At 39.2% G+C, this 12,301-nt stretch overlaps 1 protein-coding gene across 2 annotated transcripts in view; it reads left to right on the forward strand.

The window, feature by feature from the left end:
• Positions 1-6,743, forward strand: part of ndc80 (NDC80 kinetochore complex component) — an 8,174-nt gene extending 1,431 nt beyond the window's left edge. For both annotated transcript variants that reach the window (XM_008418491.2, XM_008418492.1), the window contains exons 4-17: positions 507-633; positions 910-1,082; positions 1,378-1,480; positions 1,594-1,683; positions 1,873-1,966; positions 2,069-2,169; positions 2,364-2,508; positions 3,162-3,367; positions 4,766-4,915; positions 5,046-5,135; positions 5,226-5,318; positions 5,404-5,534; positions 6,164-6,266; positions 6,582-6,743. In XM_008418491.2, the coding sequence (XP_008416713.1) occupies positions 507-633; positions 910-1,082; positions 1,378-1,480; positions 1,594-1,683; positions 1,873-1,966; positions 2,069-2,169; positions 2,364-2,508; positions 3,162-3,367; positions 4,766-4,915; positions 5,046-5,135; positions 5,226-5,318; positions 5,404-5,534; positions 6,164-6,266; positions 6,582-6,710 (1,735 nt within the window). In that variant the 3' untranslated portion in view covers positions 6,711-6,743. The remainder of the gene's footprint in view (positions 1-506; positions 634-909; positions 1,083-1,377; positions 1,481-1,593; positions 1,684-1,872; positions 1,967-2,068; positions 2,170-2,363; positions 2,509-3,161; positions 3,368-4,765; positions 4,916-5,045; positions 5,136-5,225; positions 5,319-5,403; positions 5,535-6,163; positions 6,267-6,581) is intronic.
• Positions 6,744-12,301: the final 5,558 nt, after the last annotated feature.

The following is a 12,301-nucleotide window of genomic DNA, read 5'->3' on the forward strand; positions in this document are numbered from 1 at the left end:
TATATATATATATATAATTTTTTTTCTATTTCACTGCTTTTATTAATACACTTGGACAAAAACATGGAGTTAGCACTGACTAAATTATTAATAGTTTTTAAAGTGCTTATTTCAGTCAACCTTATATATAGCTTTGTACAGAGTAGCACAACTTTAACAACCTGATGTTGGCAGGTTAAATAATACCTGTATTACGCATTTTGGTAATTTTTAATTTTCATGGAATTACACAGCAAGTTAGATTAAGTAAAGTAAGCATGACTTATTCATTAATGCCAAGGAGATGTGTCTTCATTTAATAATTTCTGTGTACTGTAAAAAAAAAAAAAAATAGACAAAAAGTTTTGGTGCTTAAAACGCATCTTAAGAAGGGGTACATCCACATCTTAAGATCAGTCCAATTTACTGTAAATACTTAGTGTTTTTGTTTTATCACTAATCCTTTTATCACGAGGAAAACGTCTTTTTTTAATTTTTTTTTATTGTGCATTGATCATTTACTCCAGAACTAGTGGTGCCAGCATGCCGCGCAACAGCACTATGGCTGGGTTTGGTGGAACTGAGAAGATTAAAGATTCCAGACCGCTCCATGATAAATCCTATGTTCAGCAATGCATCAGGCAGCTACACGAGGTAAGGCCCATATATTGTTCTATGAAATGTCATCTATAGTGATGTGAAATAGTAGTTTGCGTAATTTCTGTTTTAGCCATTAAGTTTTCAAGCTTAATTCTCCACCTAAGTTGTGACATGGTGTGGGTGCTCGCTTTTAAAAAGGATGTTTTCTGTGCAAAGATATTGATTAAATATTATGTATACTTGTTGGCACGTGTGGGGGAAAAAATGCGGCCACTTTGGGATTTTTCCTAATAATAATGTATATATATTTAAAAGTATTATTTATTTTAGTTCTTGACAGAACAGGGTTACCCAGGAACGTTGTCGGCTAAAACACTGCAGTCGCCCTCCACCAAGGAGTTTGTAAAGATGTTTGAGTTCATCTACCGCCAGCTTGATCCAACGTTCGAGATGCCAAAGTCTAAAGTTGAAGAGGAGGTTCCAGCTCTGCTCAAAGCCTTAAGGTAAAAGCTCAATCTTCATGCTTTTAGTATTATGTGGACTGTACACAGTATTTAATATACATCAAGATTTGAGAAAATATTTGAGTTTTTTGGGGGGTTTTTTGCATTTAAAGGAGCAATTTAGAATAACTTGGAACAAATTTAATGGCAGATAATTGATATAGAAAATGTATTAAAAAATAATTAACCATGCGTCAAGCACGATTAAAAAAAAAAAAAAATTATGCAAATATTCTTCTTTAGTTGATGGGAAAATAGCTGATTCTCTCCTCCTGTTCTTCTTGTTTCTACAAAGATACCCGTTCGTTCTCTCCAAGTGCTCCATGTATTCGGTTGGAGCTCCGCACACGTGGCCCCAGGCTCTGGGTGCTCTCATATGGCTCATCGATACCGTCAAGGTGAGAAGACTGCAGAAACACCGGACTGTTTAGGGAGAACCCTGCGACCCCCTTAAAGATGTATGCAATAAAAAAGTACAAGTGTTCAAGCTTTCTAACCACTTGTGTTTCAGATCAGCTGGAGTTTGAGTAAGCAGGAGCTTCTGTTGAGCGACTTCTGTGAGGACACTGCCAATATTGAGGAAGGAGCTGAATATAACAAGGTAATCCAGATGCCTTGACTTAAACAAAAAAAGGCTTTAGTGAAAAGCAATTTAAGCTCATTTGTTTAAAAGACGTACAAAACCGTTTTCTCTGCATGTTAGATTCAGGTTCTTCGCCAGAACCAATTCAATTGTCTTTGCTGTGTCAAAGTCGGTAATTTGATGCACAAATATATTTCGATATTGCAGCTTTTCCTTGACTACATGGCTGAAACCTACTCCAAGTTCATGCTTGGTGAAGATGATTTTGAGGAAGAGGATGAGGCGTTCCTCACCAAACTGAGTAAGCATAGCAGTTCCCCTAGCTTCAAATTAGAGTACGATTCAAAAACACAGTTTTAGTGTTAAAAAATAAATAAATTGAGACGGGCGTCTTCCCCCACAGAGCGACTTTACAACGTTGATGAGGCCCTGCTGGAATCGATGGAGGAGAAACACCGATTCCTCAGTAAGGAACTGGAGCGTCTAGAGAAAGAGAGTCAGACGGTAAGAAAAACTTGCTGCTAAAAAAAAGTATAGTAATGTAAAATTATGCTTGACTTTTATTTATGTGAAGAAATGTACTGTTTTTGCGATTCAAAAAAGAAAGAAGATTCTGCCTTCACTCTTCATTGTTGTTTGCTGGACTTTGCAGTGTTTTTGTCGGTTCAGGTCAGTTTTGGTCCATCTTCCCTCCACAGGACCGTCTGATGACAAAGAGGATGGAGAAGGTGAAGCTGCAGGCGGACCTGAAGAAGCTGCAGAGTTATCGAAGCAAACTGGAGACATTTACAGCCAGTCTGGAGAACAAATTTTCTGAACTGACAGACGAACTGGAGAACACCGGTAGATATGAGCAGCTAAACTGTTTTTCTCCTGAAAATGTCGACACTAGAGCACTACAGAACAGCAGTTTCTGGATTTAATTTAAAATGGTGTAATGTAATGTCAGTCACTATTCAGTTCGATTCTTGCTTGATTAGATTTTTTTAATTAATAAAGATAATCGGGATGGATATATAGGTAGTTTATACCACACTTAAAAATAATCAGAGACGTTTTAGGAATCTTTGTTGTGCCAGTTGTACTTGAAGGCATCGTAAAAGTGCAACTGCTAAGAAATCCCCTCTGGTCAGAGGAGACCTGCCAACGTTTACCAGTGTGGTCACACATTTCTATGACATGTTTACATTTGATTTAACTTTGATTCAGGTGATTAATTTAGTAGAAACCTCCATCAGAACTGGAGTGACATTGGGTTTGAGAAAACCCAGCATACACATGAAAAGGAGTAGTAGCTCATTGACTGACTTGATTTAGGAGGGAAATATGGAGGCTCCTGAGCCAGGAGTAAAAATCTGAGACGATAAACAAACTTCTTGTGACATGAAATGCTCTTTCAGTTGCATTATCCAAGAGAAAGCCAGAGACAAACTCTAAAAAGGGAGAGGAAACGTTTCCAGTCGCTGTGTTTATTGTTCTGTTTTGCAACGTTTCAGTCAGCCATTTGGAGACGCTGAAGCACGAGAGGAACGAGCTCCAGCACCTCTTGCAGAACCAAAAGTTTACTCCAGCTGATGTGGAGAGAATCAACAGGGAGAAGAGGGAACTTCAGCAGACCATCGCCAGTCTCAGCAAGTCGCTTGAAGACGCCGAACAGCACAGGTGGAATGAGGAAATCGCGCTGGCGAAAGTGAAGGAGAGGGTACGTGTATCTAGGCCTGTCACGATAACAAATTTTGCTGGACGATTAATTGTCTAAAAAATTATTGCGATAAACGATAATATTGTTTCAACACCTTTTGACACTGATTTAATGGAAATGACTTAATAATGCATGCGATTTCCTGCCAAAGATGCACCTTATTTTCAAAAGAACACGTTACACTGGAACTGATAAACTAAACAACCAAAAACAAAAATAAAATGGATTCTCAGTCTCCATTAACAAAAAACGTACTTGAATAAAATCTAAACATAAAGCCAAAGTGGAATAAATACTGCATTTAACCAAAAGAGTGCAGATTATAAAATCTGTATTTTATATTGCCCTTCAGTAATCACTAGATTTAAATGGAGATGATGAGCACATCCCACTAAGTAATGCAGTAGTTCATACTGCATGATTATTTGCCCCTATTTTCCCTTTACGAAAATTTTAGATCGTTGGCCGATTTAAGATTGTCGCTTATAGTTTCGTAACCGATCATCCTGTAATGTGTAGTGTGTTACGGTGGCCGCTCCGATCTAAATCAGGGGTTTTCCCCGACTGGGAGCTTAACGCTGAATGTGACGGGTAGCCAATCAGAAAGCGCGGATTCTCCTCCGTGCTTTCTGAGGGGAAATTACGGAGGGGAATCCCAAACGGCAGACATGGCACAACACAAAGTCCAGCGGACATTGGAGATGATATGTGGAAACAACATTAATGTTTATTCAACATTTCATGCAAAGAATATAGAAATGACAAGAGGAGTTGGAGCCAAATTACTACTGCAGTTGATAAACCCGCAAGTTTTCAGCTGTTCTTCGTTAACGTGACATACATAGGTTATAATAATTTTCATTCAGTCAGGACTTTACGCTGACTCTAGCCACATGCATCACAGGTAGATTCTAGTAAAGCATTGATTAATACCCGATTTTAAAATTACTTAACTGGACTTGTAGCCATTATTTTGTGCTCATGTGGCTGGACACGACACGGCACGACGAACCCGATCGAACCGTTATACCTAGGATTTTCGTGGCTAATGTGTCTTTCAGGTTTTGAAAATGGGCCGACAACTCGTGTAGTGCGCCCTGGGCGTTACACTAAGGAAATGAGTAAGGGAGGGTCAGTGGAGAGCACCGGAGGTGAGCCTTTTTCATTCAGCGTCATCAACAGAAAGAATAAAAGGCAGGAAGAGACGATAAAGCCGATAATTAAAATGAGGTCGATAGGTTTAATTTATTGTGCGATTAATTGATTAATTGATTTATTGTTTATCGCGACAGGCCCACCTGTATCTGACGTTTACTTGTCGGATTGCATTGGATGGAAGATGCACATTCTTCTGACTTGAACTGAGGCCTTTCTCTCTGTCATTTCCTTTAATCTCAGCTGGACCTGAAGTTGGCCGAGTACCACAAGCTGGCCCGGAAGCTGAAACTGATCCCAATGTCTGCGGAAAACGCTTGCGGTCATGACTTTGAGATCAGGTCATTTGAATGTGGATCTGGCAGTGGAGTTCAGCAAAAAACACAGATCAAGGTGCCTTCAGCTAATAACACTACAGTTTCAGTTACTCTCTGTATAATTGAAGTTAATAAAAAGTTTGATCAAAACATCTTAATTCAGAATTAAATTTCTAAAACACTGAAACGTTTTTGTGGGGTTGTAGATGCTTCTGAGGAAGCTGATCAGTGATGTGGAGGAAGAACACAGCCGATTTTCAAACCTGAAACTCGGCCTGGAAGAGTCTTGCGAACAAGTAACAATAGATTTTTTTCATTTTTTTGGTGCTGAAATGTTGCATGCACATTTTTCCAGGATTTTTACTAGCAGTATTTTTGTCTTTTAGGTCAACTCTAACATTGTGGACAAGTCCAACGATCTAAAGCAGATCAGAGAGCGAATCCGTAAGCTGGACGAACAGCTGGACACCGATATGCAGGTACGCTTATTTTTAATTTTTTTAGATAAAAAAGGAACACTTGTCCTGCATGTGCAGTGCCTGATGATGAGGTATGCTCCTGTAGAAGTTGGCCCGAGAGGAGCAGGGTTGGGCAGCAGAGGTGGAGTCTGCAGAGAACCACCTCAAGCTTCTCCAGAAGAAAGTTAATGTCGGCTACGACGAGGCCGTGCAAGAGCTGAAGGGAGCGCAACAACAGTAAGCAACATCCGCTAACGCCTCTGCAACATGCTCAGTTATTTCAGTAGCATAAATTGGTATCTGGAAGCTTTTCAATAATCAATTAATTTCTGTTTCCTTTATTAAGAAGAAAAAGTCAACTTCTAGCTGCCGTTTGTCCACTATGTTGGACGAAGACCTGTAATTATGTTGAACAGGACAGTGAGCTTACTGTTGGAGGACTGCAGTGATTCCTATTTTTAATTCCTGCCCACTTTAGATGTATTTGCGCAACTTTACGTTATTGTAACAGAATTACATTTTTTTTAAAAGGAATAGAGACCAATGAAGAAAAAGTTGGCTCTTGAAAAATTTAGAACTTTTACACAATGTATACACAGGAACCCAGACTTTACGACTTCCCTGGTGTTTTGTTGTCATATTTCTGTTTTTTGTTTTCATAAACTCTCATTGATAAATCAGCTTGATTACCCAACACATTAGGTGAAGTCATGTGTCTTCACCTAATGTGAAGACACATTAGCTGGAAATTCAAGTGTTACTTTTCGCATATTTAATGTCTGTTTAAAAGTCCGACTGAAGCAACGCATCAATAAAGATTTGTCGTCGTAGTTTTCTCTCTGAGCTTTTCTGTCTTCTCTCCTTAGATACCACCTGGAGCTGCAGGAGACGAATGAAGAGAGGAGAACCGTAGCCAGTAACCTGGTTTCTGTGTTCGCAACAGCTGCAACCCACCTGGCCATAACTGAGGTAACGTTCCTACTATCGTTTCCTCAGAAATCAGTCTTCTCCATAAGAAGAAGCCACTTGTTCTCCTTTAATTTCTTCATTATTACCATACAGTACTTCTGTAAAAGTGATATTAAATTGTTAATGACTACTATAAAGAAAATAACTGATTTTAGGAGAAGAATGTGTTTGGCATTTGATGGATGGTTAGAATAAATATATTTAATTAAAATTTTTGGGTCCATTATTTTTATTTCTTAGAATATGGTTCTTCTCAAGAAGCTGCATTTCTGTTCTCACCAAAAAAAAAAAATTCTGTGCTTTGATCTCCTACAGAAGTGTATGGAGGATCTGCACAGCAAAGTCCAGCGCATCTGCTCCAAGGCCATAGAAGAAGACGAGGCAGAGGTTCAGAACCTGCGGGAGCTTTTGAAGAGCTTTGTGTCTCAGGCAAACTGTTTATAAAGACGTATGGGATTTACCTGCTTCTGTTTTTTTTTAAATAAATAAAAAAAAAAGGTTCCCGCCCAACAAATGTTTGTCACAATGTTCACTTTGTGTTTTCCTTAAATGTTATGTATAACTTTGTTGTTCAAGTATTTTGCTCCAGTTTTCATGTCAGTTTACTAATTTGAGTATTTGTATTCTATAATAAATGATAAATTAAAGTATTGAACTGCTTATTCAGTCTCCTTTCCTCAGCTTTCTTTGATTTTTTTATTTTTTTTGTTGGTTCACAGATGCATTAAACCACTAGATGGCAGCACAGATTTACAGACTGCAAAAACTGAAGGTTCTCTGGTTGAAAGCTCAATCTCTGTTTTGATCACTTTTATGAATACTTTGTCAATAAACTTTCATAACAGCCAAGTTTTCTTTTCAAATTTAATTTTCTCTCAATTTCTTTGGCTCAACTTTTCAGACTTTGTTAATGTTCCATGAAGATGCGGCGGCGGCTTTGTAGTTGGAGCCAACATTTGCTCTGTCGGAACAAAAACTTCCACAGCATTTTAACGATGGACAGATATACACTCGAACATTGATGTCGTTAATTAGTGACAGCAGAAAAAAACAAACGTGGGACAGCGGTGACGTGGCTGCATGTTTATTCCAACTTAATAAAAATATAAGGCACAAAGAGGTTAAGTGTGCAAAGAGGCCAAAAGCAGCATTAATTGTGCTGCAGGAGTTTCAGGTTGCACATGTTTTATCTGGTAAGTCTTGTGTTTTGTCCATATCCCTGATTAAAGGAGTATACGGCTATAAAACAAGTCTGAAGAAAACCTCACTGTTTGGCTACAATCTTCTCAAAGGATGTAGAGTAATATATTATGGCCTGATGAAGCCCAACTTTAGGTTTTTAGGCCTCATTTCAAAACACTAACATTGGTAGAAGAAAAAACAGGACAGCACAAAGTGAAATGAGGTCTGTTGATAATAGATCTCAAAACATGATAAATCTGTAAATGTAGGATGCTGACAGACTCCTACTGCAAACTGAATGTTGCAATTAAATAAAACGGCCCTTTGACATCTTTAGTTTAAGGATGTGCTCACTTGTGCAATCTGGTTGCATTTCTTTTTAAACTGCTTTAAAAATGTTACATTTTTTGCAGCTCAAAAATAATATATTTTAACTCACTTCTATGAATAACTGAATTCCGCATATCTCATTGTGTTAATTTGGCATTAGACTGATTGACCTGCTGGTTGGTTTCACAGATTGAAACAACCAACTAAGTAGAAAACTAATATTTGGTGCAGAACAATATACACACACGTGTCAGTATTTCAAGTGGCGTCTGACTAGTCCAGACCCTTCCCATCATGACTGTGGGGTAACATATAACCCTTTTTTCCTCAGGGAAACCTCTGAAAAGTGTCGACACTGTAAGCGTGGGAGAAATGTTTTGGCAGATGTGATGGGAAGAGATGAAGTGACGGAGGGGCTCCATGGAGTTGGGGGTGGGAATGAGAATGTGATGGATAACTTCCACCACTAGCAGAAAACACCCTGGACCATGTGTGTGTTAGCTTTGGGTGGTGGACATGAGAGGAGCGTTCTCGCCCCGGGAGTTAAGAGATGAAAGTCGGTGCCATCTGTATCACAGCTACAGGACCTCATCCAGCCAAACAGCAGAGTGTTTATCTGATGACTGAAGGTACAGGTGGCATCTGTAACCAACATGTCAAATGACAGTCTTGTCTGGGCATATTTTTAATCGCAAGTTACGGAAGTGCTTTGTAATGTTCTCATAACCCAATGTGTTCAATTTAACCCAACTCTTGTTAGTACTGTGTGCTCATCATTGCTGTTGTTGTGTTTTGAGAGGAGAGAAGAGGTCGGATGGAAAGCATGGATCTGAAAACATAAACCAGAGATCAACCAAGACTCATTTCAGAAACCAAAAGCATGCATCATGGATTAATCCTATCTAGAACAATCTGTTTTCCAGTATGGAAGGAGACGACAGAGAGGGAATGGGTGCACTTTCTTCCTTTCTTTCTCACATCTCTCTATCAAAACACCACTGTGAAACTGTAGGCCCGCTCTCTGAATGGCTCTGGCATTTTGAATTCTGCTCCAGCCACTAATTGTCTCCAGATCCAGAAGACAAAACAACCTTTGCCTTAGCTGTGTGCCAAAACACACAGAGAAGTGGTGCAGCCACTGTAATGAGAGTCTGACTCAAAACTTAATGCTGTCTGTCGTCAGCATTGTAGTGTCTGTCGGGAATAAACACACAAAGATGAAACCAATTTGGCGCCTTATTTGTGTGCCAAATATGTTGTGTGCACAGCATCAGTTAAATGCCTGAGACACGTTTGTGTTGCGGGATTCAAAGACATTTTTTAATTGTCTCATAAACGGTAGAAGAAGTAGTTGAAGTTATTTATTTTGTTTTCATTTCTGTATGTCACCTAAAACCGACTTTTTAAGACAGGTGTGTTTAAATGTATGGCTGATATTCTGTGTCTTAGTGGAAATTCATTCAGCTTAGTTCATCTCAGATAAAAAAAAACGTTTTACTAATCAATTGGAGAAATAATATGCTATGTTATTTTTGCTCTTGTGAGTGTGCAGAACTATGTCTATAGTACTGTTTACATGTTGTGTAAGAAATAAAGTCACGTCATTTCTTGTACAACAGCAAGGACAGATTATCTGCAGCTAGTCGATGACGCACTGAAGAATAATTTTAATTCATTTTAAGCTTTCGTTGGGCTGTGATAGCAGCAGATAATCTGTTGTTGGTCTCACTGCTCCATGACAGCTTCTTGTGTTTGTGAGGCCCGTGTATCCCTTTGATTGGCTGCATGCAATGTTTGCCTTATTGCAGCTTCCAGTGCTATTTGACTGCCTGTTGACAGTTTGTTTAGTGTTGGGTCTCAGCGTGAAAGACCTTAATCAGAATGTCTTTTGTTCTGCGATAGATTAAGTGAGTGACAGGTTTGAGATTTTTCCATTTCATCTTATTCATAAGAGGAAATGCTGTTTCTTTTTGTTGTAAGAATTCAGAACAGCCCATAAATACTGGAAATCAAGAGTATTCTTGATGTGACACTCGGGTTCAGCTGAGCAACGAGAAGGAAAAGCAGGACGGCTGTTTTTGGCTGCGGTTTGCCGATATCAGCAGACTCCTTCAAACATAAAAGATCATTTGATGCTTCTCCAACAACGTGAAAGTTCTATTCACTTTGTCTTGTGATTTTTTTTTCATACCCTTGTTTATAACGCAGGCATGCTCTGTACCTTAAAGGTTAGTGAAGGGCAGATACATCACAGAGGGGAATGTCTTGTTTCCTGTCCAAATGATGTTAGTTTGAAGATGCGCCACTCCACTGAGATACAGACTTTTTCTACCACACGGAGTGACTTAAGTGACTCGGACGGAAAGCTGCTTATCCATGTTTGGTGAAACACGTTGGCTCTGTGTGCCCAGGTTCACTCCTTAACTTTTAAAAACAGGTTCAGATTCTGGGTTGCTTTTCGTGTCAAAGTTAAATGATGTGTGTTAGTGACAGGTAGAGCAAGTGGGCAGGAGATATCAGATTTCTGCCAGTTTGTCTCACTCTGTTAGACGTGTACAGGGGTTATTATGGCACTACAAGAGGTCATGAGAAGGTCATTGTAGAGGATGGCAGGTCACAGAGAGGTACTGAAGGGGCTCCGAGTCAGAAGTTTGAACTAGTGGCTCCCTGTGATTCATTTTCTGCTCTGGTGGGATCCATTTCAGAGTTCATTCGCCTCAGAAGGGAAACAGATGTCTGTCATGAAATAACAGGCTTTTAAATGATTGAAAGGAATTTATGGAATCTAACACACAAGGCTTATATTTAACAATAAGTTTCTGACTGAAGTGTTTTGGGCTAATAATGTAGCATGGCCATCAAATATACTGTTCCCTCATCAGTATTAACTTTATATACCGGGAAGTGATAATCCAGACCTCTAAACATTGTGTGTTTTCATAAATTGCAATGCGTAAAATAACATTCCAAGGAAGTCGTTTATGAAGCACAGCGTGAACTTGTGTTTTTTTTTAAGACCTCTCTAATACGAATTAATAAATGAATGCATTAACTTAGGGTTCAGACATTTAGTTTCTAATATTCCGTACAAATTAAATGTGTAGCTTAAAAGTTTGGATAAATATCTTAATAGTGTAGCAAAAACATGAAGTGTTTGTTGAAGAAGTGAAAAGTTCCTCACTCTAACTCTGAGGCAGAGACAGACCCCTCCCCACCCCCCACGAGTATAATGTGGATTTTCACAAATAAACATGGATGCCATTCACTGCCGTGAAGAATTTATTCCTCAGAAAAGTTGCAACGGGAATGCTAAAATGTGTGTCTGCAGAGCTGCGGGGGAAAAGAGGATGAGGATGGAAGGTATGAAGATGCAGGAGGCTATAAAACGCAGAATGTGAAAAGGATGAATGGAGGTCGGCTGAGAAATATGACTGGTAGATCTGGTTTGCCTCCTGGGTCCTTAAAGCCCACACAACTCAGTAATGTGTTTAGAAAGAAGATTAGTGCAGTTCCACTCGGTACCTTAGCAGAAGTACTTCAGTTTACAAAAAAAGTTTACACAATGGGGAGAATGAAGACCGGTCTACTGAGAATGCGCGAAATGTGTATTTCCCCACATTCCTAACCTTGATAACCCCAGAATGACAGCTGCTGTGTGCGAGATGCAAGTGTCAAGTTCACATTATCTGTGTGACATGTCTTCTCTTACAGAAGAAGCAAATAATAACTAATGACCTGATTTTTATTCATTAAAATTAGTATTTAAATCTGCTTGGAAAGTTAAATGCGATAGGCTTGGATGAGCATTTCAAGGGATTAGGGATGTCTTCCCGTCAAGGTCCATACATTGGTGGAGGAGGTCAGTGAAGGATGGAGGCCTGAGGAGCCGAGAGCATGGAGGTGGAGAAGGGGCGGAGGTAGGTTGAACACGTCTGGAGAGCATATGGCGCCACGGATGATGGTCCTTAATCGATGATTGCCAAAGACGGGGTGTGGCCCGAAGCTGATAGGCTGGAGTCAAGTTGACGTGGTGATTGGATGATGCAGGTGAGGCTGAAGAGTCTTCCAGTTTGAATTTACACCAACTCTTCATTAGCATTTTTCTTTTGCATGACTGTTACAGGTCAGATGTAGAGACCTTTTGTCCCACATATTGAATGTCCCACATGTTTTTATGACGGCTATGCGTGTAGCAAGAAAACACAAAAATACACAGATAAAATTTTCTTATAAGCAATTTTAGAGGGAAACAGGTTTTGTAAATACAGGTACAAAATCTTACAAGGAAAAGCTTCACATTTTGATTTAAACTAAGATTAAAAATAAGACATTTAATTTATACAAAGGACAAACTGTAAAGAGGTTAAGAGGTCAAGATGGATTAAGCTGTTGCGTCTTTCATGCATCTGTATATATAAATCTATATTAATGTGCTTGCTCGTTTAAATAAACACACACGCACACTGTGATGCAGCACAGGTGTGAAGCAGTAGTGCAGAGCTGGAAAGCATTTTCTCAAGTTT

The sequence above is a fragment of the Poecilia reticulata genome, linkage group LG9 (genome assembly GCF_000633615.1).
Source record: "Poecilia reticulata strain Guanapo linkage group LG9, Guppy_female_1.0+MT, whole genome shotgun sequence".
In the NCBI taxonomy this organism is placed as follows: Eukaryota; Metazoa; Chordata; class Actinopteri; order Cyprinodontiformes; family Poeciliidae; genus Poecilia; species Poecilia reticulata.